This window comes from Gasterosteus aculeatus, chromosome 4 (assembly GCF_964276395.1).
Source record: "Gasterosteus aculeatus chromosome 4, fGasAcu3.hap1.1, whole genome shotgun sequence".
In the NCBI taxonomy this organism is placed as follows: Eukaryota; Metazoa; Chordata; class Actinopteri; order Perciformes; family Gasterosteidae; genus Gasterosteus; species Gasterosteus aculeatus.
Window position 1 is genome coordinate 10313479 of NC_135691.1, and position 26190 is coordinate 10339668.

Below are 26190 nucleotides of genomic sequence, written 5' to 3' on the forward strand. Positions count from 1 at the left end.
GTTTTTGTTGAGAGCAGCGACATGGATGTCCTTAGTGTGCCTTTGCAGCTGTTGAATTATCGAAATGTCCTTATTTTGTAAAGCAAAGCCGAGTTACGTGTCAATCTAATTTTGGATGAAAAAACAAAATCTTTACGTTTCGCAGTATTTTTTCCTTAGGACCAGCAGGCGGTTTGGAGGTTTTATTTCACATTACTTTTTAACATTAATTTAGTTTTGTAAAATACATAGGCCTACATACACATCTGTTTTATATACTTCGAAATACAATGTTATATATTAATTAAATTCAAATCAAAGGCCTTGGCTTAGTTTTACATATGGTGTGTGTGCGTAAAACCATTGCAATGTGGACAAATGCCGTATTTCTCTCTATCATAACGAATTTACTGAGTTTTGTCTTTACATTTTTTTTGTCTAAGTAATCCTGCCAACTTAATCTCAATATTGAACAATATATTATTATTTAGATCATGTTTAGAATTAGGAAGACACTAAGTTCCATTACTTAATCATGAATAAATAAACATCTTAGTTTAAAACGTTGGGATGTATATAATATCTACTATTGGAAGGACCACAATAAAATGGTTGTGATGTAAAACGTTACAAACATTAATTTATCTCTGTTTGGATGGAAATGGCGGTATGATATGTATTTAATTATGTTTCCTCCATACCTGCAGAGTTGAAGCTGCTGAGTCACTAGTGTCTGTCAGTCCTGTGCCTCTTGGTAAACTGGACACGATGTATCTGGAGCCCTTTGGCACAGGCTGTCTAACCACCATCTTTCCTTTCCTGGTCTCTGCTAGAAACATACTGTACCAGTACGCATCGTTGGAGACCAGAGTGGAGTCTGCGATGGTGGAGTTCCTCTCACTGAGGACACTGTTCCTGCACGGAGGAGCCGCACTGCTGGGTTTGGGTGTCTGACACTTGAGCACGATGGTGACCAGTATGGTGATCAGCAGGAGAAACGACACCGACCCCAGACCGATGACCAAGTACAGGTTCAGGTCTGAGAAGATGTCGTATTCTAGAGGCACCTCAGTCATGTCAGAGTAGGCCTTATTAACGGCGGTCTCCAATGTGGACAGCTTGATGGTGACTGTAGCTGAGAGGGCGGGCTCCCCGTTGTCCTTGGCAACAACTATCAGGCGCTGGTGACGCGGGTCTCTGTAACTGAACATCCTCATAGTCCGGATCTCCCCGTTGTATTGATCCAGACTGAACAACGTGGCGTCAGTCACTTGTAGAAACTGGTAAGTAATCCGAGAGTTGTGCACCGAGTCGGTGTCTAAAGCTATCACCTTGGCAACCAGAGATCCTTTGTCGGTGGATCTGGGGATCGTTTCCTCCACCACTGAGCCCTGCGCGCGCCACGGAGAGACAATAGCCGGAGCGTTGTCGTTCTGGTCCACTATAATGATGTGGACCGTCACGTTGCTGCTGAGTGGAGGAGAGCCGGAGTCTCTGGCCTCGATGTGGAAAAGAAACTCATTCTCGATCTCATAGTCAAATGTTTTCAGTGCGTAAAGATTTCCGTTCTCTGGATTGATGGAGAACAGCATGGACATGGAGGTGTTGGCGATCTCCTTCTCTAGGATGAAATAAACTAGATACTGGTTCTCATGGAGGTCAGGATCAAACGCAGTGAGGGAACTGAGCAAGGCTCCAGGTGCGTTATTCTCCATTACGCGTATAGTATAAAACGACTGAGGGAACTGTGGAACATTGTCATTAACATCCAGCAGTTCTAACGTCATGGTTTCATTGTCAGATAAAGGAGGAGAACCTCTGTCTGTCACAGTGAAAGTGATGTCATATTCTGGAGCCTTCTCACGGTCTAAAGGCTCTGACACAACTAATTCATAATAGTTATCAGAGGACTCCCTCAGTGTGAAAGGCATATTATCTGGAATATGAAGATCAACCACTCCATTATCACCTGAGTCTTTATCACTGACACTGACTACAGCGATCACTGTGTCTAATTCTATGTTTTCTTTTACTGGACTCTGAAATGATTTAATAGATATTTCTGGATGATTGTCATTCATATCTGTCACCTGAATTGACAGTTTACACTGTCCAGATAAAGAGTTAGGACCCTTATCGCTGGCAATAACCTCAATTTCATAATGCTTAAAATCTTCATAATTTATCATCTCTTTCACTCTAATTTCACCATTCTCTGGATTCAAGTTAAACACCTGCTGAGTTCTCTCTGACGTATATAAACTGTATGAATAAACAATGGCAGAATTTGAACCTTCATCTAAATCAGAGGCGTTAAGCTTTACTACTAGAGTGCCGATGGGGGAGTTTTCCATCACATCTAGAATATATTTATCTTTGTCAAATGAAGGGGCGTTGTCGTTCACATCAAGCACGCGAACAATTATGCTGGCTGTGCCTGTGCGCGTGGGCACTCCACCGTCCACAGCAGTGAGAATTAGATTATGAATAGCCTGCTTCTCTCGATCTAAAGACTTTTTCAGTATTAAATCAGCAAACTTTGTCCCATCTCTTCCGGTCTGAATTTCAATGGAGAAATGTTCACTTGAGCTCAGATGGTAATCTTTCACAGAATTTGTTCCAACATCCGGGTCCGCAGCGTTATTCAATGAGAATCTTTCTCCAACGGGACTTGATTCAGAAATATCCAAGTGCATCGTTCCTCTCCGAAAATGAGGAGCGTTGTCGTTAATATCGGTGATTTCCACCTCGATATTAAACATTCGTATTGGATTTTCAATTGTAGCATCAATTTTGAAGAAACAAGATGTAGTCGTCTTCCAAGGGCACAACAACTCTCTGTCTATTCTTTCAAAGATAAACAGCTCCCCCGTTTCTTTGTTTATATCAATATATTTCTTATTGCCTAGAACGTCCACGCGCATTTTTCTTCTATTCAGGGTTTTTACTTCTAATCCTAAATCCGTTGCCAAATTAGCAACGATAGAGCCTTCCTCCATTTCTTCGGGAACAGAGTAATGGCTGACGGTAGAGACCATGTATATCGTGGTAGACAGAAAGATAAATACTGAGACATACCCTCTTCCGGGATATTGACGAGCCATTGTAAATATTCCGCACCTAAAACCTAGAAATGTGGCGTCCGGTGAAAAACGGAGAAAAATTCCTTTATTCCAACGGTGAACGTCGTCCTGTGTGTTCGAGGAGAACGTTGCTTTTAGCCGGTTTCAGCAGAGAATTGCGTGAAATATGCCTCGCTGCGCAGTGTCCAATGAAATATTGGTAAATAGGGGACTTTATGTATTCGTTTTTGTTGAGAGCAGCGACATGGATGTCCTTAGTGTGCCTTTGCAGCTGTTGAATTATCGAAATGTCCTTATTTTGTAAAGCAAAGCCGAGTTACGTGTCAATCTAATTTTGGATGAAAAAACAAAATCTTTACGTTTCGCAGTATTTTTTCCTTAGGACCAGCAGGCGGTTTGGAAGTTTTATTGCACATTACTTTTTAACATTAATTTAGTTTTGTAAAATACATAGGCCTACATACACATCTGTTTTATATACTTCGAAATACAATGTTATATATTAATTAAATTCAAATCAAAGGCCTTGGCTTAGTTTTACATATGGTGTGTGTGCGTAAAACCACTGCAATGTGGACAAATGGCGTATTTCTCTCTATCATAACGAATTTACTGAGTTTTTACTTTACATTTTTTTTGTCTAAGTAATCCTGCCAACTTAATCTCAATATTGAACAATATATTATTATTTAGATCATGTTTAGAATTAGGAAGACACTAAGTTCCATTACTTAATCATGAATAAATAAACATCTTAGTTTAAAACGTTGGGATGTATATAATATCTACTATTGTAAGGACCACAATAAAATGGTTGTGATGTAAAACGTTACAAACATTAATTTATCTCTGTTTGGATGGAAATGGCGGTATGATATGTATTTAATTATGTTTCCTCCATACCTGCAGAGTTGAAGCTGCTGAGTCACTAGTGTCTGTCAGTCCTGTGCCTCTTGGTAAACTGGACACGATGTATCTGGAGCCCTTTGGCACAGGCTGTCTAACCACCATCTTTCCTTTCCTGGTCTCTGCTAGAAACATACTGTACCAGTACGCATCGTTGGAGACCAGAGTGGAGTCTGCGATGGTGGAGTTCCTCTCACTGAGCACACTGTTCCTGCACGGAGGAGCCGCACTGCTGGGTTTGGGTGTCTGACACTTGAGCACGATGGTGACCAGTATGGTGATCAGCAGGAGAAACGACACCGAGCCCAGACCGATGACCAAGTACAGGTTCAGGTCTGAGAAGATGTCGTATTCTAGAGGCACCTCAGTCATGTCAGAGTAGGCCTTATTAACGGCAGTCTCCAATGTGGATAGCTTGATGGTGACTGTAGCAGAGAGGGCGGGCTCCCCGTTGTCCTTGGCAACAACTATCAGGCGCTGGTGACGCGGGTCTCTGTAACTGAACATCCTCATAGTCCGGATCTCCCCGTTGTATTGATCCAGACTGAACAACGTGGCGTCAGTCACTTGTAGAAACTGGTAAGTAATCCGAGAGTTGTGCACCGAGTCGGTGTCTAAAGCTATCACCTTGGCAACCAGAGATCCTTTGTCAGTGGATCTGGGGATCGTTTCCTCCACCACTGAGCCCTGCGCGCGCCACGGAGAGACAATAACCGGAGCGTTGTCGTTCTGGTCCACTATAATGATGTGGACCGTCACGTTGCTGCTGAGCGGAGGAGAGCCGGAGTCTCTGGCCTCGATGTGGAAAAGAAACTCATTCTCGATCTCATAGTCAAATGTTTTCAGTGCGTAAAGATTTCCGTTCTCTGGATTGATGGAGAACAGCATGGACATGGAGGTGTTGGCGATCTCCTTCTCTAGGATGAAATAAACTAGATACTGGTTCTCATGGAGGTCAGGATCAAACGCAGTGAGGGAACTGAGCAAGGCTCCAGGTGCGTTATTCTCCATTACGCGTATAGTATAAAACGACTGAGGGAACTGTGGAACATTGTCATTAACATCCAGCAGTTCTAAGGTCATGGTTTCATTGTCAGATAAAGGAGGAGAACCTCTGTCTGTCACAGTGAAAGTGATGTCATATTCTGGAGCCTTCTCACGGTCTAAAGGCTCTGACACAACTAATTCATAATAGTTATCAGAGGACTCCCTCAGTGTGAAAGGCATATTATCTGGAATATGAAGATCAACCACTCCATTATCACCTGAGTCTTTATCACTGACACTGACTACAGCGATCACTGTGTCTAATTCTATGTTTTCTTTTACTGGACTCTGAAATGATTTAATAGATATTTCTGGATGATTGTCATTCATATCTGTCACCTGAATTGACAGTTTACACTGTCCAGATAAGGAGTTAGGACCCTTATCGCTGGCAATAACCTCAATTTCATAATGCTTAAAATCTTCATAATTTATCATCTCTTTCACTCTAATTTCACCATTCTCTGGATTCAAGTTAAACACCTGCTGAGTTCTCTCTGACGTATATAAACTGTATGAATAAACAATGGCAGAATTTGAACCTTCATCTAAATCAGAGGCGTTAAGCTTCACTACTAGAGTGCCGATGGGGGAGTTTTCCATCACATCTAGAATATATTTATCTTTGTCAAATGAAGGGGCGTTGTCGTTCACATCAAGCACGCGAACAATTATGCTGGCTGTGCCTGTGCGCGTGGGCACTCCACCGTCCACAGCAGTGAGAATTAGATTATGAATAGCCTGCTTCTCTCGATCTAAAGACTTTTTCAGTATTAAATCAGCAAACTTTGTCCCATCTCTTCCGGTCTGAATTTCAATGGAGAAATGTTCACTTGAGCTCAGATGGTAATCTTTCACAGAATTTGTTCCAACATCCGGGTCCGCAGCGTTATTCAATGAGAATCTTTCCCCAACGGGACTCGATTCAGAAATATCCAAGTGCATCGTTCCTCTCCGAAAATGAGGAGCGTTGTCGTTAATATCGGTGATTTCCACCTCGATATTAAACATTCGTATTGGATTTTCAATTGTAGCATCAATTTTCAGGAAACAAGACGTGGCTGTCTTCAATGAGCACAACAACTCTCTGTCTATTCTTTCAAAGATAAACAGCTCCCCCGTTTCTTTGTTGATATCAAGATATTTCTTATTGCCTAGAACGTCCACGTGCATTTTTCTTCTATTCAGGGTTTTTACTTCTAATCCTAAATCCGTTGCTAAATTAGCAACGATAGAGCCTTCCTCCATTTCTTCGGGAACAGAGTAATGGCTGACGGTAGAGACCATGTATATCGTGGTAGACAGAAAGATAAATACTGAGACATACCCTCTTCCGGGATATTGACGAGCCATTGTAAATATTCCGCACCTAAAACCTAGAAATGTGGCGTCCGGTGAAAAACGGAGAAAAAGTCCTTTATTCCAACGGTGAACGTCGTCCTGTGTGTTCGAGGAGAACGTTGCTTTTAGCCGGTTTCAGCAGAGAATTGCGTGAAATAGGCCTCGCTGCGCAGTGTCCAATGAAATATTGGTAAATAGGGGACTTCATATATTCGTTTTTGTTGAGAGCAGCGACATGGATGTCCTTAGTGTGCCTTTGCAGCTGTTGAATTATCGAAATGTCCTTATTTTGTAAAGGAAAGCCAAGTGTCAATCTAATTTTGGAAAAAAAAAAAAAAATCTTTACGTCTCTCAGTATTTTTTCCTTAGGGCCAGCAGAAAGTTTACAGGTTTTATTGCACATTACTTTTTAACATTAATTTAGTTGTGTAAAAAACATGTATACACATGTGTTTTATATTATTCTAAATACGATCTAATATATTAATAAAATGAAAATCAAAGTCCTTGGCTTAGTTTTACATATTTACGCACAGGTGTGTTTGTGTGTGTGTGCGTAAAACCATTGCAATGTGGACAAATACCGTATTTCTCTCTATAGTAACGGATTTACTGAGTTTTGTCTTTACATTTGTTTTGTCTAATTAATCTTGCCAACTGAATCTCAATATTAAAACAATATATTAGTATTCAAATAAGGTTTAGAATTGGGAAGACGCTAGGTTTCTGTACTTAGTCATGAATGAATAAATATCTATGTTTAAAACGTTGGGATGTATTTAATATCTACTATTGGAAGGACCACATTAAAATGGTTGTGATGAATAACGTTGCAAACGTTAATTTATCTCTATTTGGATGGAAATGGCGGTATGATGTGTATTTAATGAAGTGTCCTCATACCTGCAGAGTTGAAGCTGCTGAGTCACTAGTGTCTGTCAGTCCTGTGCCTCTTGGTAAACTGGACACGATGTATCTGGAGCCCTTTGGCACAGGCTGTCTAACCACCATCTTTCCTTTCCTGGTCTCCGCTAGAAACATACTGTACCAGTACGCATCGTTGGAGACCAGAGTGGAGTCTGCGATGGTGGAGTTCCTCTCACTGAGCACACTGTTCCTGCACGGAGGAACCGCTTTGCTGGGTTTGGGTGTCTGACACTTGAGCACGATGGTGACCAGTATGGTGATCAGCAGGAGAAACGACACCGAGCCCAGACCGATGACCAAGTACAGGTTCAGGTCTGAGAAGATGTCGTATTCTAGAGGCACCTCAGTCATGTCAGAGTAGGCCTTATTAACTGCAGTCTCCAATGTGGACAGCTTGATGGTGACTGTAGCAGAGAGGGCAGGCTCCCCGTTGTCCTTGGCAACAACAACCAGCCGCTGGTGGCGCGGGTCTCTGTAACTGAACATTCTCATAGTCCGGATCTCCCCGTTGTATTGATCCAGACTGAACAACGTGGCGTCAGTCACTTGTAGAAACTGGTAAGTAATCCGAGAGTTGTGCACCGAGTCGGTGTCTAAAGCTATCACCTTGGCAACCAGAGATCCTTTGTCGGTGGATCTGGGGATCGTTTCCTCCACCACTGAGCCCTGCGCGCGCCACGGAGAGACAATAACCGGAGCGTTGTCGTTCTGGTCCACTATAATGATGTGGACCGTCACGTTGCTGCTGAGCGGAGGAGAGCCGGAGTCTCTGGCCTCGATGTGGAAAAGAAACTCATTCTCGATCTCATAGTCAAAGGTTTTTAGTGCGTAAAGATTTCCGTTCTCTGGATTGATGGAGAACAGCATGGACATGGAGGTGTTGGCGATCTCCTTCTCTAGGATGAAATAAACTAGATACTGGTTCTCGTGGAGGTCAGGATCAAACGCAGTGAGGGAACTGAGCAAGGCTCCAGGTGCGTTATTCTCCATTACGCGTATAGTATAAAACGACTGAGGGAACTGTGGAACATTGTCATTAACATCCAGCAGTTCTAACGTCATGGTTTCATTGTCAGATAAAGGAGGAGAACCTCTGTCTGTCACAGTGAAAGTGATGTCATATTCTGGAGCCTTCTCACGGTCTAAAGGCTCTGACACAACTAATTCATAATAGTTATCAGAGGACTCCCTCAGTGTGAAAGGCATATTATCTGGAATATGAAGATCAACCACTCCATTGTTGCCTGAGTCTTTATCACTGACACTGACTACAGCGATCACTGTTTCTAATTCTATGTTTTCTTTTACTGGACTCTGAAATGATTTAATAGATATTTCTGGATGGTTGTCATTCATGTCTTCAACCAGAACTTTTATACTACATTGTCCCGATAATGCACTTGCTCCTTTATCAGTTGCTATAACTTCCATATCATAAATCCTCAAGTCCTCATAGTTTAGCATTCCTTTGACAGTAATTTCTCCAGTAGAAGGATTTAGTTGAAATGTGTCTTGAGTTTTCTCAGATGTATATAAACTATATGAGTATGTTATATCAGAATTTGATCCCTCATCTAAGTCTGTTGCATTTAGATCAATAACGAGGCTTCCAATGGGAGAGTTTTCCATTATATTTATGTTGTAATTAACTTTGTTAAAATTTGGCGCGTTGTCATTTGTGTCCAAAACACGCACAATAACACTTGCAGTACCAGAACGAGCAGGTGTTCCTCCATCTACAGCTGTCAGGATTAAATTATGAACAGAATGCTGCTCTCGATCTAAAGTCTTTGTTAAGATTAATTCAGCAAACTTTGAGCCATCCCTACCAGTCTGAACTTCGATATTAAAAAGTTCACTTTTACTGAGATGGTAGGTTTTCACTGAATTGATTCCGACATCAGGATCAACTGCATTACTGAGAGAGAATCTCTCTCCTTTCGACGTTGCTTCAGATATATCTAAATTAATCATGTCCCTCCGAAACTGTGGGGCGTTGTCGTTCATATCTAATATTTCTACTTCTACGTTAAAAATTCGTACAGGATTTTCTAGTATAATCTCCAGTTTGAGATAGCACGACGCTAATGATTTGGTATTGCAAACATTTTCCCTGTCAATTTTTTCAACAATGTACAGTTCACCAGTCTCTTTGTTCACATCCAGATATTTCTCATTTGCTATAATGTCAAGACGAATCTTCCTCTGGTTCAGTGTTTTAACATCCATACTGAGATCGGTAGCAAGGTTCGCTATAACTGATCCTTCTTTCATCTCCTCGGGTATTGAATAATGAGTCACTAACGTCAATATATTTCGAGAGAAAGAAAGACAAATAAAGAGCAGCACGTACCCTTTACAAGACGGCATTGTTACGAAAGACTCCGTTGTTGGAGCGGTATTGCGGCACCTCCAAGGAAAAGAAAAACGTTTCCGGGAATATTGAATATCGCTGCGACGTCCTTTATCCAAAGGATATTCTCACAAATAAGGATCCAGAGAATGAATCACCACTTCCTGGAGCAAGCAGTGCTTGGAGTGGAGATTCGGCACCACGTATTTGTTCATTGGTTTAACGATCTGTCCTCGTGAAAACGACTCACTGACGGAGAGTTTACGGGCGGCTGTTTTTTCACCGACAGAACAGCACCACCCTTTGGTTTAAGAATAATTATTTTTGTAAAAGAATATGTATTTCAAAAATTAAATTCTTTGTATGATAGTTTATTTAAATGTTTTGTCGCAGTCCAGTATAATCTATTATTGACACTAATTATGAGTAAATAAACTAAGCATTTCGAAGTCAAAGATAGTACAATATTTAGAAAAGATTTCGCAATATATTAATAAATCAAATATATTAAAACGCATGTGTTTAAATTAGACTCACCTGTAGGGTGGAAGCTGCTGAGTCACTAGTGTTTGTCAGTCCTGTGCCTCTTGGTAAACTGGACACGATGTATCTGGAGCCCTTTGGCACAGGCTGTCTAACCACCATCTTTCCTTTCCTGGTCTCCGCTAGAAACATACTGTACCAGTACGCATCGTTGGAGACCAGAGTGGAGTCTGCGATGGTGGAGTTCCTCTCACTGAGGACACTGTTCCTGCACGGAGGAGCCGCACTGCTGGGTTTGGGTGTCTGACACTTGAGCACAATGGTGACCAGTATGGTGATCAGCAGCAGAAACGACACCGACCCCAGACCGATGACCAAGTACAGGTTCAGGTCTGAGAAGATGTCGTATTCTAGAGGCACCTCAGTCATGTCAGAGTAGGCCTTATTAACGGCAGTCTCCAATGTGGACAGCTTGATGGTGACTGTAGCAGAGAGGGCGGGCTCCCCGTTGTCCTTGGCAACAACAACCAGGCGCTGGTGGCGCGGGTCTCTGTAACTGAACATCCTCATAGTCCGGATCTCCCCGTTGTATTGATCCAGACTGAACAACGTGGCGTCAGTCACTTGTAGAAACTGGTAAGTAATCCGAGAGTTGTGCACCGAGTCGGTGTCTAAAGCTATCACCTTGGCAACCAGAGATCCTTTGTCGGTGGATCTGGGGATCGTTTCCTCCACCACTGAGCCCTGGGCGCGCCACGGAGAGACAATAACCGGAGCGTTGTCGTTCTGGTCCACTATAATGATGTGGACCGTCACGTTGCTGCTGAGTGGAGGAGAGCCGGAGTCTCTGGCCTCGATGTGGAAAAGAAACTCATTCTCGATCTCATAGTCAAATGTTTTCAGTGCGTAAAGATTTCCGTTCTCTGGATTGATGGAGAACAGCATGGACATGGAGGTGTTGGCGATCTCCTTCTCTAGGATGAAATAAACTAGATACTGGTTCTCATGGAGGTCCGGATCAAACGCAGTGAGGGAACTGAGCAAGGCTCCAGGTGCGTTATTCTCCATTACGCGTATAGTATAAAACGACTGAGGGAACTGTGGAACATTGTCATTAACATCCAGCAGTTCTAACGTCATGGTTTCATTGTCAGATAAAGGAGGAGAACCTCTGTCTGTCACAGTGAAAGTGATGTCATATTCTGGAGCCTTCTCACGGTCTAAAGGCTCTGACACAACTAATTCATAATAGTTATCAGAGGACTCCCTCAGTGTGAAAGGCATATTATCTGGAATATGAAGATCAACCACTCCATTATCACCTGAGTCTTTATCACTGACACTGACTACAGCGATCACTGTTTCTAATTCTATGTTTTCTTTTACTGGACTCTGAAATGATTTAATAGATATTTCTGGATGGTTGTCATTCATGTCTTCAACCAGAACTTTTATACTACATTGTCCCGATAATGCACTTGCTCCTTTATCAGTTGCTATAACTTCCATATCATAAATCCTCAAGTCCTCATAGTTTAGCATTCCTTTGACAGTAATTTCTCCAGTAGAAGGATTTAGTTGAAATGTGTCTTGAGTTTTCTCAGATGTATATAAACTATATGAGTATGTTATATCAGAATTTGATCCCTCATCTAAGTCTGTTGCATTTAGATCAATAACGAGGCTTCCAATGGGAGAGTTTTCCATTATATTTATGTTGTAATTAACTTTGTTAAAATTTGGCGCGTTGTCATTTGTGTCCAAAACACGCACAATAACACTTGCTGTACCAGAACGAGCAGGTGTTCCTCCATCTACAGCTGTGAGTATTAAATTATGAACAGAATGCTGCTCTCGATCTAAGGCCGTTTTCAATATTAATTCGGAAAATTTGGACCCTTCTCTGCCAGTCTGGACTTCGATTAAAAAATGTTCACTATCACTCAAATGATATGATTTCACTGAATTTGTTCCAACATCAGGATCAACTGCATTACTGAGAGAGAATCTCTCTCCTTTTGACGTCGCCTCAGATATATCTAAATGAATGATGTCCCGCCGAAACTGCGGTGCGTTGTCGTTCATATCCAATATTTCTACTTCTATGTTAAAAATTCGTACTGGGTTATCTAGTGTTATTTCCAGTCTGAGATAACAAGACGACTTTGCAGGACAAATATTTTCTCTGTCAATCTTCTCAACGACATACAGTTCGCCGGTCTCTTTGTTCACATCCAGATATTTCTTGTTTGCAATGATGTCAAGACGCATCTTCCTCTGGTTCAGTGTTTTAACGTCCAGACTGAGATCTGTTGCAAGATTTGCCACGACTGATCCTTCTTTCATCTCCTCTGGTATCGAATAATGAGTCACTGAAGTCGATGTATTACGAATTAAATAAAAAAACGTAACGAGCACGAGCACGTACCTTTTACAAGCCTGCATTGTTAAAACGGACTCCTTTGTTTTCATCGGGTTTACTGCACCTCAAAGGAAATGACGAACATGATATTGGATTGTCCTGCGACAGCCTTCTTCCCAAACATATTCTCCCAATTTTAATCCGGAGAATGTAGCAGCCTGTTTTCAGATTGGAGATTCGGCACCACAGAAGCGACGATCTGTCCTCTTACCGCGATTCACTTTAATGGCGTTTATGGGCTGCTGGTGTATTAGTAACAAGACAGCGCCACCTTTCAGCTATTTCGAGTTTTCTTTTTACATCAGGATAGTAGGATTTACCTAAAAACGTATTTTTGGTATCATTAATAATTTAAATGTTGTATCATCATCCTACATAATCTAATTTATTACGCTTTGAGTTAATTGGGGGACATGTCTGGACCCAAACAATTATACAGTAATAGATGAACTAGTGAAACAATAATAATGAATGGACAATATGAAAACAAAAAAGTATATAAGATACTCACCTGCAGGGTGGAAGCTGCTGAGTCACTAGTGTTTGTCAGTCCTGTGCCTCTTGGTAAACTGGACACGATGTATCTGGAGCCCTTTGGCACAGGCTGTCTAACCACCATCTTTCCTTTCCTGGTCTCCGCTAGAAACATACTGTACCAGTACGCGTCGTTGGAGACCAGAGTGGAGTCTGCGATGGTGGAGTTCCTCTCACTGAGGACACTGTTCCTGCACGGAGGAGCCGCACTGCTGGGTTTTGGTGTCTGACACTTGAGCACGATGGTGACCAGTATGGTGATCAGCAGGAGAAACGACACCGAGCCCAGACCGATGACCAAGTAGAGGTTCAGGTCTGAGAAGATGTCGTATTCTAGAGGCACCTCAGTCATGTCAGAGTAGGCCTTATTAACGGCGGTCTCCAATGTGGACAGCTTGATGGTGACTGTAGCAGAGAGGGCGGGCTCCCCGTTGTCCTTGGCAACAACAACCAGGCGCTGGTGACGCGGGTCTCTGTAACTGAACATCCTCATAGTCCGGATCTCCCCGTTGTATTGATCCAGACTGAACAACGTGGCGTCAGTCACTTGTAGAAACTGGTAAGTAATCCGAGAGTTGTGCACCGAGTCGGTGTCTAAAGCTATCACCTTGGCAACCAGAGATCCTTTGTCGGTGGATCTGGGGATCGTTTCCTCCACCACTGAGCCCTGCGCGCGCCACGGAGAGACAATAACCGGAGCGTTGTCGTTCTGGTCCACTATAATGATGTGGACCGTCACGTTGCTGCTGAGTGGAGGAGAGCCGGAGTCTCTGGCCTCGATGTGGAAAAGAAACTCATTCTCGATCTCATAGTCAAAGGTTTTAAGTGCGTAAAGATTTCCGTTCTCTGGATTGATGGAGAACAGCATGGACATGGAGGTGTTGGCGATCTCCTTCTCTAGGATGAAATAAACTAGATACTGGTTCTCATGGAGGTCAGGATCAAACGCAGTGAGGGAACTGAGCAAGGCTCCAGGTGCGTTATTCTCCATTACGCGTATAGTATAAAACGACTGAGGGAACTGTGGAACATTGTCATTAACATCCAGCAGTTCTAACGTCATGGTTTCATTGTCAGATAAAGGAGGAGAACCTCTGTCTGTCACAGTGAAAGTGATGTCATATTCTGGAGCCTTCTCACGGTCTAAAGGCTCTGACACAACTAATTCATAATAGTTATCAGAGGACTCCCTCAGTGTGAAAGGCATATTATCTGGAATATGAAGATCAACCACTCCATTATCACCTGAGTCTTTATCACTGACACTGACTACAGCGATCACTGTTTCTAATTCTATGTTTTCATTTACTGGACTCTGAAATGATTTAATAGATATTTCTGGATGGTTGTCATTCATGTCTTCAACCAGAACTTTTATACTACATTGTCCCGATAATGCACTTGCTCCTTTATCAGTTGCTATAACTTCCATATCATAAATCCTGAAATCCTCATAGTTTAGCATTCCTTTAACAGTAATTTCTCCCGTAGAAGGACTCAGATTAAATGTGTCTTGGGTTTTCTCTGAAGTATATAAACTATATGAGTATGTTAAATCAGAATTTGACCCGTCATCTAAATCCGTGGCATTTAGACGTACAATCAGGCTTCCAATTGGAGAATTTTCCATTATTTTTAAACTGTAGTTTAACTTGTCAAATGTGGGAGCGTTATCATTTGTGTCTAAAACATGAACAATAACACTTGCAGTCCCCGAACGAGCTGGTGTTCCTCCATCTACAGCTGTGAGTATTAAATTATGAACACTATACTCCTCTCGATCTAAAGTCTTTTTTAAGATTAAATTGGCAAATTTGGACCCTTCTCTGCCTGTCTGAACTTCAATATCAAAATACTCACTTTCACTTAGATGATACGTTTTCACCGAATTGATTCCATTATCAGGATCAACTGCATTACTGAGAGAGAATCGCTCTCCTTTTGACGTCGCCTCAGATATATCTAAATGAATGGCGTCCCTCCTGAACTGCGGGGCGTTGTCATTCATATCCAATATTTCTACTTCGATGTTAAAAATTCGTAGTGGACTTTCTAGTATAATCTCCACTCTAAGATAGCAAGACGACTTTGCAGAACATATATTTTCTCTGTCAATCTTCTCAACAACATACAGTTCACCGGTCTCTTTGTTCACATCCAGATATTTCTTGTTTGCAATGATGTCAAGACGCATCTTCCTCTGGTTCAGTGTTTTAACGTCCAGACTGAGATCTGTTGCGAGATTTGCTACAACTGATCCTTCTTTCATCTCCTCTGGTATTGAATAATGAGTCACTGAAGTTGATATTTTACGAACGAAAGAAAGAAAAAATACGATCAGCACGTACCTTTTAGCCTTCATTGTTACAACGGCCTTCTTTGTTTTCATCGTGTTTCAATCAATTTTTTAAAAATGCCGAACATTTCCATGAATAACGCACTATCCTATTACTGCCCCCAAGCAGGTTCTCACAATTTGAATCCGGAGAATGTATATCCACCTCATAGGCCAAGCAGTTTTCAGACTGGATATTCAGCACCACGCAGCCGTTCGTTTTTTTCACAATGTCCTCGTGAAAACGATTTAGGGTTCTTGGGCTGCTCGTGTTTTAGTGAGAAAACAGCGCCATCCTGCAGATTTCTCTATAATAATTATTTTTAAACAAAGTTAATATGATTTTCCTCAAAAACTATTTCTATGGTATCATTGTGAATTTATATATTGTATCACTGACCAGACACATCGATTTTAACGCTATACATACAGGTTTGTACCAAAACAAAGTTAAATGTCACAAATTATTAATGAACGGACATTATTGAAACAAACATGTGTGACAGAGTGGCTCAGTCCACTTCAATTTACCTGTCTAGTGGGTTGGTCTAACTCAGGTGGCTTGCCACCTATGCACCTCCAATCACGGTGGGATACCCAGCTGCAAACAATTATTCCCCGTCGTTGTGATCACAGGGCGGGGCTCTCCCCTGGAGAGTATATGTTTCAGTACACCTACCTGTGGTGGGTCTTCCTCTCCGCTTCTCGGGGGTATAATGGTTGCTTGGGGGCTCCTGTGAGACTCACCTGGTCGTGGCATTCGTGGGCTTTGGGTAAGTTAGGGTAATATCATTTGTTGGGCATTGTTTGGTGGTAGCTGATGCGCCTGTCTGCATAGTCAGCCGTGGTTTGGAGGTTGCGGCTGAGGGAGCGTGCCTGCAGGAAGCTGGTGTGGCAACTTCCCATTCTGTGCCATCAACGGTACTCACCAGCTTGTCGGCTGAGTTGGCTTGAAAGAGCGTGGTTCTCCAGCCTGGTGTATTCAAGTGTGACACCATATTCCGACGGTAGGCTGTCTCATCTGTACTGTGATTGCAGTTGCTCTGGCCAGCTGTTTTAAGCGATGTGTTAATTTGCAGCCAAGCGGCACTGGCCTGATGCACGGCTGACCAGCGGATCACCTGCGGAGGCAAGCCCCACAAGATATTGCGGAAACCCCCTCCACTGCTGTTCTGTCTGAACTCGTTTTGTGAATTAATCATTCTTTTCTTTGTTTTTGTTTGAGTGTGTGGGCCCCGTGGCCGATATTTTGTGTTTATTAATTGTTTTCTTTCTTTATTTAAGGAACAGGAGTTTCTTGGGCTGCTGGTAAGAGTGGTTGACTGAGCCTGGTGGTGGCGGTCCCCTTCGTTTGATTTATATTACTTCATCATATATTCAGCTGTGTGGTTTTCTTTTATTTTGTTTGGTTTTCTTTGCTGTGACATTAGGGACCGTCCACCCCCACCTTTTTCTCAGAAGTCATCTCTGCCAGCGAGCCCTCAGTCTTCTGTCCCCTTTTCCTGGTTTGATTTATTTCTTTTTGTAACATGGATGACTTTTAAGCATTTTTCATTGTTTTGGTCTAATCGTGTATCAATTTATAGACCATATCACTAGTCTCGAGACTGTCTTTTAAGAACGATGTACTCATAAATAAACGTATAATTTTGTATAATGGAATCACGTCTAGTGCCGGTGTTGTTCGAATCTGTGTCCTGTTGCTGACCATAATTAGGTGCTCCATGTCATTAATTCCGGGGGTGAAATTCCCACGGTGGCGTTGCTCGTATATTAATTAAGATTATTTGGTCGTTGTCCCGACATTGCTACAAACTTGGCGTTGCTGGCAGGACAACACTTTGAGCCGGACGTGTATTCCTTTTTTTGTTGTAAATAAATATATATATTATCATTTTTATTATTATTATTATTATTATTTTTTTTTGTTATTTGTGTGAGTGGTTGTAGAGACAGAACAGCAGTGGATTAATTTGGCTTAACTATTGGATTTCTAAAATTTGCCTAGCAGGTTCTGCTCCTGTCCCTCTCTGGTACCATGGAAGAGGAACTGCAACAGCTCAGAGACCTTGTTATACAGCTGAAGGCAGACAATGAGCAGCTGCGCCGGGAAACGGATGCTTCGCAGGCTGGCCCAAGCTCAATCACACCAACCCTTTCAGCTCCGGTGAGTGGTGCTCCCTTAGCCGAGACTAGTGCTACCATAACCGAGCGACTGGTCGTGGTGCCACGAGACCGGCGGTGTCCAATATTTAATGGAAAAACCGGTATAGGTGTGGATGACTGGGCAGAGGAAATTCAAGCCTGCATGCGCACTCGCCGCTTGACAGCTGCTGATCAGGCCCACTTCATATTTGATCATTTAGAGGGAGAGGCAAGGAACGAGATCAAATATCGTACTAGCACTGAACAAGCGGACTCGGTCCAGATTCTTGCCGTCCTGAGAGAATTGTATGGTTGCACTCGGTCATATATAGTTTTACAGCAAGCCTTCTTCGCTAGGACACAACAGCAAGGAGAAACCTTGCAGGAGTTCTCCTTGGCCCTGATGGCCCTGATGGAGCAGGTTAAGCAGCGGGCACCTGATGGTCTGCTTAATTCGGCCGTTCTTCTTCGAGACCAATTTGTGGAACATGTCCTTGACGGGGCCCTTCGTAGGGAACTGAAACAGTTGGTCCGTCGTCAGCCGTACGTCACCCTGATAGAAGTGCGTGCAGAAGCTATCCGCTGGGAACGAGAGGGACTCCCAGGTGGCGTTAGAGAGCGAAGTCATTCTCTTCCAGCCGTGTACGGTCTACAGTATGGAGTACAGAGTAGTCCTCGTCTACCGCTGGTTCCTGCAACAAGCTCAGAATTGGGAGAGCTGAAGGAACTGTTGAAACAACAGCAGCAACAACTCAACCAGCTCACCCAGACGGTGGCCTCCCTGCAGACTTCCTCTTTTCCGCCTCACCCTCGTCGTACGGGCCCTGTAATATGTCGTAGGTGTCAGCGGCCAGGCCATTTTGCCAGGGAGTGTCATAGCCGACAAGCTCCCGCTCATGCTGGTTCGGCACTTGGTTTAAGTACAAGTATGCCAAGACCTTCCGCTCCTGCTTCCCATTCGGAAAACTGAAACCCTCTGAGTTCACGAGTCACAGCTCAGGTGGGGAGTCAATCGACTCAACGGGAGAGGCCGTGGGTAAACTAGTGTCATCTTGTCCCCAACTCAATCTTTTGATGGGAGGCATTAAGGTCCCATGCTTGGTGGATACTGGATCCATGGTATCCACTATAATAGAGAGTTTCTTTTTGGCGCATTTTTCATCTTGGGGCCAGGAGCGCCTACAATCTTGTCATTGGCTTCAACTTCGAGCGGCCAATGGCTTGGCAATTCCATACATCGGCTATCTTGAGCTGGATGTGACGTTGTGTGACCAGGTGTTTCAGGGTTGTGGGATACTGGTGGTGCGAGACCCTCCTGGGGGGTCGTCTTCAGTCCCCGGAATCCTGGGGATGAACGTCATCCGACGCTGTTACCAAGAGCTCTTTGGAGCACATGGCACTGGGCTGTTCACGTTGCCGGTAGTTAACCAGGCCCCTGATTCAGTTCTTGAAGCCCTACAGCAATGCCACCAGTCAACCACCCAACAATCCAGGGACCTCTCTGGAATGGTGAGAGTTCGAGGCCCACAGGCAGTACGCCTGCCTGGTGGGGTCATGCAGTTCATCGCGAGCACCTGCCCAGAACAGCCCTCCAGTCCAGTGGTGCTATTTGAGCCCAGGGCATCTGGGCTTCCGGCAGGGCTCCTTGCATCCCCCTGCCTTATCAAAGTTGTCCGAGGTACAGTGTACATCCCTGTAGTTAACGTAGGGACTACTGAAGTCCTCCTCTACCCACGCACCACACTGGGCAGTCTTGGTAGTGCCAAAGTAGTCAGTTTACCCACTGGGGTTACTGAAGTGAGATCAACCATGGCTACAGTTTCCTCTTGCACGGCTGGTGGCCCTGTGCAGAGTGGTATAGAGGAGGTAGACTTAACAGCTTTGGTTGACCAAGACGAAGTTGATGCTCGGCACCTTCTGCGCCAGTATAGCTCTGTCTTTTCGGCACATGTGGGTGACTTGGGGTGCACCGAGCTTATTTCTCATAACATACCATTGCTTGACGATGTCCCGGTGCGACAACGATACAGGCGCATCCCTCCATCGGAGTATGAGGAGGCAAAGGCCCATATTAATCAACTTCTGGAGGCCAAGGTGATTAAGGAGAGCAGCAGCCCCTATGCTTCACCTATTGTTCTGGTTAGGAAAAAGGATGGCAGTCTACGCCTGTGCGTGGACTACCGGCTCCTTAATAGTAAGACCAGGAAGGATGCTTTTCCCCTCCCTCGTATAGAGGAGAGTCTTGATGCCCTCTCTGGTGCCTGTTGGTTCTCAACTTTGGATTTGGCCAGTGGGTATAACCAAGTTCCAGTGGCGGAACAGGATAAGCCTAAAACGGCCTTCTGCACACCCTTTGGCCTTTTTGAATGGAACCGGATGCCTTTTGGGCTGTGTAACGCCCCAAGTACATTTCAACGGCTAATGCAGAGGATGTTCGGAGCTCAACATTGCCAGTCCCTTCTCTTATATCTCGACGACATTGTTGTGTTCTCGTCTTCCTTCACTCAACATCTCCAACGTCTGGACGTTGTTTTGAGTCGCCTACAGAAGGAAGGATTAAAGGTCAATTTGGGGAAGTGCTCATTCTTTCAGAAAGAAGTTCGCTATCTTGGGCATGTTATTTCGGCGAATGGTGTTTCCACCGACCCGACAAAGATTGAGGCAGTTTCTAAGTGGCAGCGTCCCCGCCATGTTTCAGAGCTGCGTTCTTTTCTGGGGTTTGCAAGCTATTACAGACGCTTTGTAGAGGGATTTGCCCAGTTGGCAGCCCCTCTTCATAAGCTAGTGGCAGAAAAAGCGGGTACCAAGTCCAAACGACGCCAGAAACAAGATCTTGGTTCGGAATGGACATCTCTGTGTGATGAGAGCTTTGAGGCTTTGAAGGCCAAGTTGGTTTCAGCCCCAGTTTTGGCATATGCAGACTTTTCTTGCCCTTTTATTCTGGAGATTGACGCAAGTCACAATGGCCTAGGGGCTGTCCTGTCCCAAGAGCAAGAAGGTAGCATTAGGCCAGTGGCCTATGCCAGTCGAGGCCTTCGGCCCACTGAAAGAAATATGGACAATTATAGTTCAATGAAATTGGAGTTTCTCGCCCTGAAATGGGCTATGACCGAGAAGTTTCGGGAATACCTGTTGGGCCACAAGTGTGTTATCTTCACTGATAACAACCCGTTAAGTCACCTGCAATCTGCCAAATTGGGGGCCACAGAACATCGGTGGGCTGCACAACTGGCTGCTTTCAATTTTGAAATTAAATATCGATCTGGCCGGAGCAATAGAAATGCTGATGCACTTTCTCGGCAGTACGTTTCGGACCATGGCTTATTTGAACAGGCTCTACCAGGCACATCAGTCCCAGCTGTACTTCAGCAAGCTACTCATTCGGACTCGCTACCCTCAGCATCTCAGGCGGTGATATCTGCTCTTCCGTCCTACTCGTGTGTGGACATTCATGCGATGCAGAATGGTGATCCCCTCTTAGAGGAGGTTATGGTTTTTTGGAGGCGGCAGGTTCCACCGACCCTGGAGGAAAGGCGAGAGTTGTCCAAGCCAGCCTTGGCATTGTTGCGACAGTGGGACCGCCTGGTTGAGACAGATGGTATTCTGTACCGCAGAGTGTTCCGATCAAATGGTGGAGAAGAGAACCTCCAGCTGATCTTGCCAGCTTGTCTAAAGCAGGAGACACTGAGGCAGCTCCACCAAGCGCACGGACATCAAGGAATCGATCGAACAACTGAATTGGTTCGAGAACGGTGCTACTGGCCAGGGATGTGCTCGGACATAAAGCAGTGGGTCCAAGAATGTGAGCGGTGTCAGGTCGCAAAGGATTCTGGACCAGTCATTCACAGCTTTATGGGGCACCTGTTGGCAGCCCGTCCAAACCAGATTGTTGCCATGGACTTCACGATCTTGGAGTCTTCCAGCACTGGCATGGAAAATGTCCTCGTAATGACTGACGTGTTCAGTAAGTACACAGTGGCTGTCCCAACTCGGGATCAGCGTGCTTCCACCGCGGCTCAAGTCTTGTTGAACGAATGGTTTTTTAAGTTTGGGGTACCGAGCCGCATCCACTCCGACCAAGGCCGCAGTTTTGAGAGTGCCTTGATACGGCAACTTTGTTGTTTGTATGGGGTGGAGAAATCCCGCACTACCCCATACCATCCTGCAGGGAACGGACAGTGTGAGCGGTTCAATCGAACCCTACACAACCTCCTGCGCACGCTTCCAGTTTCACGAAAGCATGACTGGACGTCATGTCTTCCGCAGGTCCTGTTCTGTTATAACACCACGCCCCACCAGGTAACAGGGGAATCTCCGTTCTTCCTGATGTTCGGCCGCGACCCTGGGCTTCCTGTTGACTTTTTGTTGGGTCGGGTCCGCGACCCTGTACCCGGGAAAGTACAGGATTGGGTGGTCGAGCATCAGGCCAGACTTAGAATGGCTTTTGAGGGGGCGCATGATCGTCTGCTGGCAGCGGCTGGTCGCCGCAAGGAGCGGTATGACCAGCGGGTCCATGATGAACCATTGCGGGTGGGACAGCTTGTCTATATGAGAGACAACAGTGTCAGGGGCCGTCATAAAATCCACAACATTTGGAGTTCTGTGGTATATCAGGTGCTTAGAGCGCCTCATGGCGAGGGTCCGGTGTATACTATTGCACCGGTAGACAATTTGGAGAGATTGAGGAATGTGCACCGCAACATGTTGAAGGCTCAAGTGGGGCCTCCTACGGTGGCCCTTCCCGTTCCTTCACCACCGTTACCAACAGTAACGGAGGGTAACTCCTCCAGCGATGATGATCTGTGGGTCATGGTCTCTGAAACCACTGGAACCGGCTACCCAACTACTAGGGGACCTGCTGTGGCGAAGGACTTGCCTGTCCTTGATGCGCCTCTGGCAAAGGGCCCGGCCGACACACTAGTTACTTGTCCATCTCCATCAGAACCGGTCGGTGTCTGTCAACCCGCTGTTCGTCGGACTGGTCGGTCCACTGCTGGCAGGCACCCTAACGTCCATCATCTTCCACGGCTTGCTGGTTGCTTTGACAATAACCCTGTTGAACCGCCGAGGGCTGTGTCCAATGTTCAGGTGGCCTTCCATCGGCCTTGGTGTTAACCTCTAGACCTTTCCCCCCCCGTCCCGTAGGTTCATCGCCGGGGCGACGATGCAAAAGCTGGGGGTAAATGTGACAGAGTGGCTCAGTCCACTTCAATTTACCTGTCTAGTGGGTTGGTCTAACTCAGGTGGCTTGCCACCTATGCACCTCCAATCACGGTGGGATACCCAGCTGCAAACAATTATTCCCCGTCGTTGTGATCACAGGGCGGGGCTCTCCCCTGGAGAGTATATGTTTCAGTACACCTACCTGTGGTGGGTCTTCCTCTCCGCTTCTCGGGGGTATAATGGTTGCTTGGGGGCTCCTGTGAGACTCACCTGGTCGTGGCATTCGTGGGCTTTGGGTAAGTTAGGGTAATATCATTTGTTGGGCATTGTTTGGTGGTAGCTGATGCGCCTGTCTGCATAGTCAGCCGTGGTTTGGAGGTTGCGGCTGAGGGAGCGTGCCTGCAGGAAGCTGGTGTGGCAACTTCCCATTCTGTGCCATCAACGGTACTCACCAGCTTGTCGGCTGAGTTGGCTTGAAAGAGCGTGGTTCTCCAGCCTGGTGTATTCAAGTGTGACACCATATTCCGACGGTAGGCTGTCTCATCTGTACTGTGATTGCAGTTGCTCTGGCCAGCTGTTTTAAGCGATGTGTTAATTTGCAGCCAAGCGGCACTGGCCTGATGCACGGCTGACCAGCGGATCACCTGCGGAGGCAAGCCCCACAAGATATTGCGGAAACCCCCTCCACTGCTGTTCTGTCTGAACTCGTTTTGTGAATTAATCATTCTTTTCTTTGTTTTTGTTTGAGTGTGTGGGCCCCGTGGCCGATATTTTGTGTTTATTAATTGTTTTCTTTCTTTATTTAAGGAACAGGAGTTTCTTGGGCTGCTGGTAAGAGTGGTTGACTGAGCCTGGTGGTGGCGGTCCCCTTCGTTTGATTTATATTACTTCATCATATATTCAGCTGTGTGGTTTTCTTTTATTTTGTTTGGTTTTCTTTGCTGTGACATTAGGGACCGTCCACCCCCACCTTTTTCTCAGAAGTCATCTCTGCCAGCGAGCCCTCAGTCTTCTGTCCCCTTTTCCTGGTTTGATTTATTTCTTTTTGTAACATGGATGACTTTTAAGCATTTTTCATTGTTTTGGTCTAATCGTGTATCAATTTATAGACCATATCACTAGTCTCGAGACTGTCTTTTAAGAACGATGTACTCATAAATAAACGTATAATTTTGTATAATGGAATCACGTCTAGTGCCGGTGTTGTTCGAATCTGTGTCCTGTTGCTGACCATAATTAGGTGCTCCATGTCATTAATTCCGGGGGTGAAATTCCCACGGTGGCGTTGCTCGTATATTAATTAAGATTATTTGGTCGTCCTCCCGACATTGCTACACATGCATATCGCACTATCAACTGCGGGAACATTAAATTATTTTTGAATAAAATATATTACAAGGTGATCTATAAGTCACATAACCGTGTCATACTTTCGCATTGTTTTTTACGCGGGTTTGTGTGCGTAAAACCAATGCAATATTGATTAATGGGGTGTTAACACACTATTTACTCTCTATTTTAAATGATTTAATGAGTCTCCTCGTTGAATATTTTTTGGATTTGTCACTAAAAGCAAACTCGCTAAATCCATTTTTACTTAATTGGACGCCACGTGCAAAAAAAAAACTGATTTGTTGAAGTTATAAGATAACGTTATCATGTCATTCATTTAATGAAACATTTGGAAGTAAATGTAATTACCACCAGTCTCATTAAAACACATTAGAAAATACGTGTTTCAGAGTTTAGATGCATGGAATATTTACCACGATAAGGACCAAACCAAAATAATGGTAAAATAAAACGTTTCACACATTTCATTTGTTTGCATAAAACCTATTTGTATTAGATCTTCTTACCTGCAAGGTGGACGCTGCTGAGTCACTAGTGTCTGTCAGTCCGGTGCCTCTTGGTAAACTGGACACGATGTATCTGGAGCCCTTTGGCACAGGCTGTCTAACCACCATCTTTCCTTTCCTGGTCTCTGCTAGAAACATACTGTACCAGTACGCGTCGTTGGAGACCAGAGTGGAGTCTGCGATGGTGGAGTTCCTCTCACTGAGGACACTGTTTCTGCACGGAGGAGCCGCTTTGCTGGGTTTGGGTGTCTGACACTTGAGCACGATGGTGACCAGTATGGTGATCAGCAGGAGAAACGACACCGAGCCCAGACCGATGACCAAGTACAGGTTCAGGTCTGAGAAGATGTCGTATTCTAGAGGCACCTCAGTCATGTCAGAGTAGGCCTTATTAACGGCGGTCTCAAATGTGGACAGCTTGATGGTGACCGTAGCAGAGAGGGCGGGCTCACCGTTGTCCTTGGCAACAACAATCAGGCGCTGGTGACGCGGGTCTCTGTAACTGAACATCCTCATAGTCCGGATCTCCCCGTTGTATTGATCCAGACTGAACAACGTGGCGTCAGTCACTTGTAGAAACTGGTAAGTAATCCGAGAGTTGTGCACCGAGTCGGTGTCTAAAGCTATCACCTTGGCAACCAGAGATCCTTTGTCGGTGGATCTGGGGATCGTTTCCTCCACCACTGAGCCCTGCGCGCGCCACGGAGAGACAATAACCGGAGCGTTGTCGTTCTGGTCCACTATAATGATGTGGACCGTCACGTTGCTGCTGAGCGGAGGAGAGCCGGAGTCTCTGGCCTCGATGTGGAAAAGAAACTCATTCTCGATCTCATAGTCAAATGTTTTCAGTGCGTAAAGATTTCCGTTCTCTGGATTGATGGAGAACAGCATGGACATGGAGGTGTTGGCGATCTCCTTCTCTAGGATGAAATAAACAAGGTACTGGTTTTCATGGAGGTCAGGATCAAACGCAGTGAGGGAACTGATTAAGGCTCCTGGTGCGTTATTCTCCATTACGCGTATAGTATAAAATGACTGTGGGAATTGTGGTGCGTTGTCATTAACATCCATTAGATGTACTGTTATTGTTTCGTTATCAGACAAAGGTGGTGTTCCTGCATCGGTCACAACCAGTTTGATGTCGTATTCAGGTATTGATTCACGATCCAAAGGTCCAGACACTATAAGTGTATAATGCATAAGTCTCTCCGATGACTTGTTAAGACTAAATGGCATCGGCTGACTCATAGATAAGCTGACGTTTCCATTATTGCCAGTGTCTCTATCACTTATTCCCACAAGAGCAATGACACTTCCAACTGGGATGTTCTCATCCACTGTATTTTTTACAGACTGTATCGTAATTTCCGGATAATTATCATTCATGTCCGTCACGTGGACGACTACTTTACACCGCCCCAGCAAGGGATGCGTCCCCTTGTCTCTTGCCTCAATGTGCATTTCATAGAATGTCATGTCTTCATAGTCAATAGTACCCTTCACAGTTATTTCCCCCGTGTTGGGGTTCAATTCAAATACGTCTTGTGTTTTTTCCGACGTGTAAAGGGTGAATGAGTATACTATATCTGAATTAACCCCCTCATCAAGATCTG

At 44.7% G+C, this 26190-nt stretch overlaps 4 protein-coding genes and 1 pseudogene across 7 annotated transcripts in view; all 5 read right to left on the reverse strand.

Annotated features, from left to right (window-relative positions):
- LOC120818128 (protocadherin alpha-C2-like) overlaps nt 1-12591 on the reverse strand; it is a 34177-nt gene extending 21586 nt beyond the window's left edge. For all 3 annotated transcript variants that reach the window (XM_078101295.1, XM_078101294.1, XM_078101296.1), the window contains exon 1: nt 10174-12591. In XM_078101295.1, coding sequence (XP_077957421.1) covers nt 10174-12591 — 2418 coding nt within the window. The remainder of the gene's footprint in view (nt 1-10173) is intronic.
- On the reverse strand, nt 660-3083 carry LOC144406206 (protocadherin alpha-C2-like). Its single transcript, XM_078101310.1, has one exon. It carries the CDS (start codon nt 3081-3083, stop codon nt 660-662), a length of 2424 nt encoding a protein of 807 aa, XP_077957436.1.
- On the reverse strand, nt 3945-6583 carry LOC144406203 (protocadherin alpha-C2-like). Its single transcript, XM_078101304.1, has one exon. The coding sequence runs from the start codon at nt 6366-6368 to the stop codon at nt 3945-3947; it is 2424 nt and encodes an 807-aa protein (XP_077957430.1). The 5' UTR covers nt 6369-6583.
- Nucleotides 6572-9968, reverse strand: LOC144406205 (protocadherin alpha-C2 pseudogene; annotated as a pseudogene). The gene has a single exon (XR_013467401.1). The product of XR_013467401.1 is annotated as a protocadherin alpha-C2 pseudogene (transcript).
- Nucleotides 12592-12941: 350 nt separating the features above from the next.
- On the reverse strand, nt 12942-15679 carry LOC144406202 (protocadherin alpha-C2-like). The gene has a single exon (XM_078101291.1). The coding sequence runs from the start codon at nt 15462-15464 to the stop codon at nt 12942-12944; it is 2523 nt and encodes an 840-aa protein (XP_077957417.1). The 5' UTR covers nt 15465-15679.
- Nucleotides 15680-26190: the final 10511 nt, after the last annotated feature.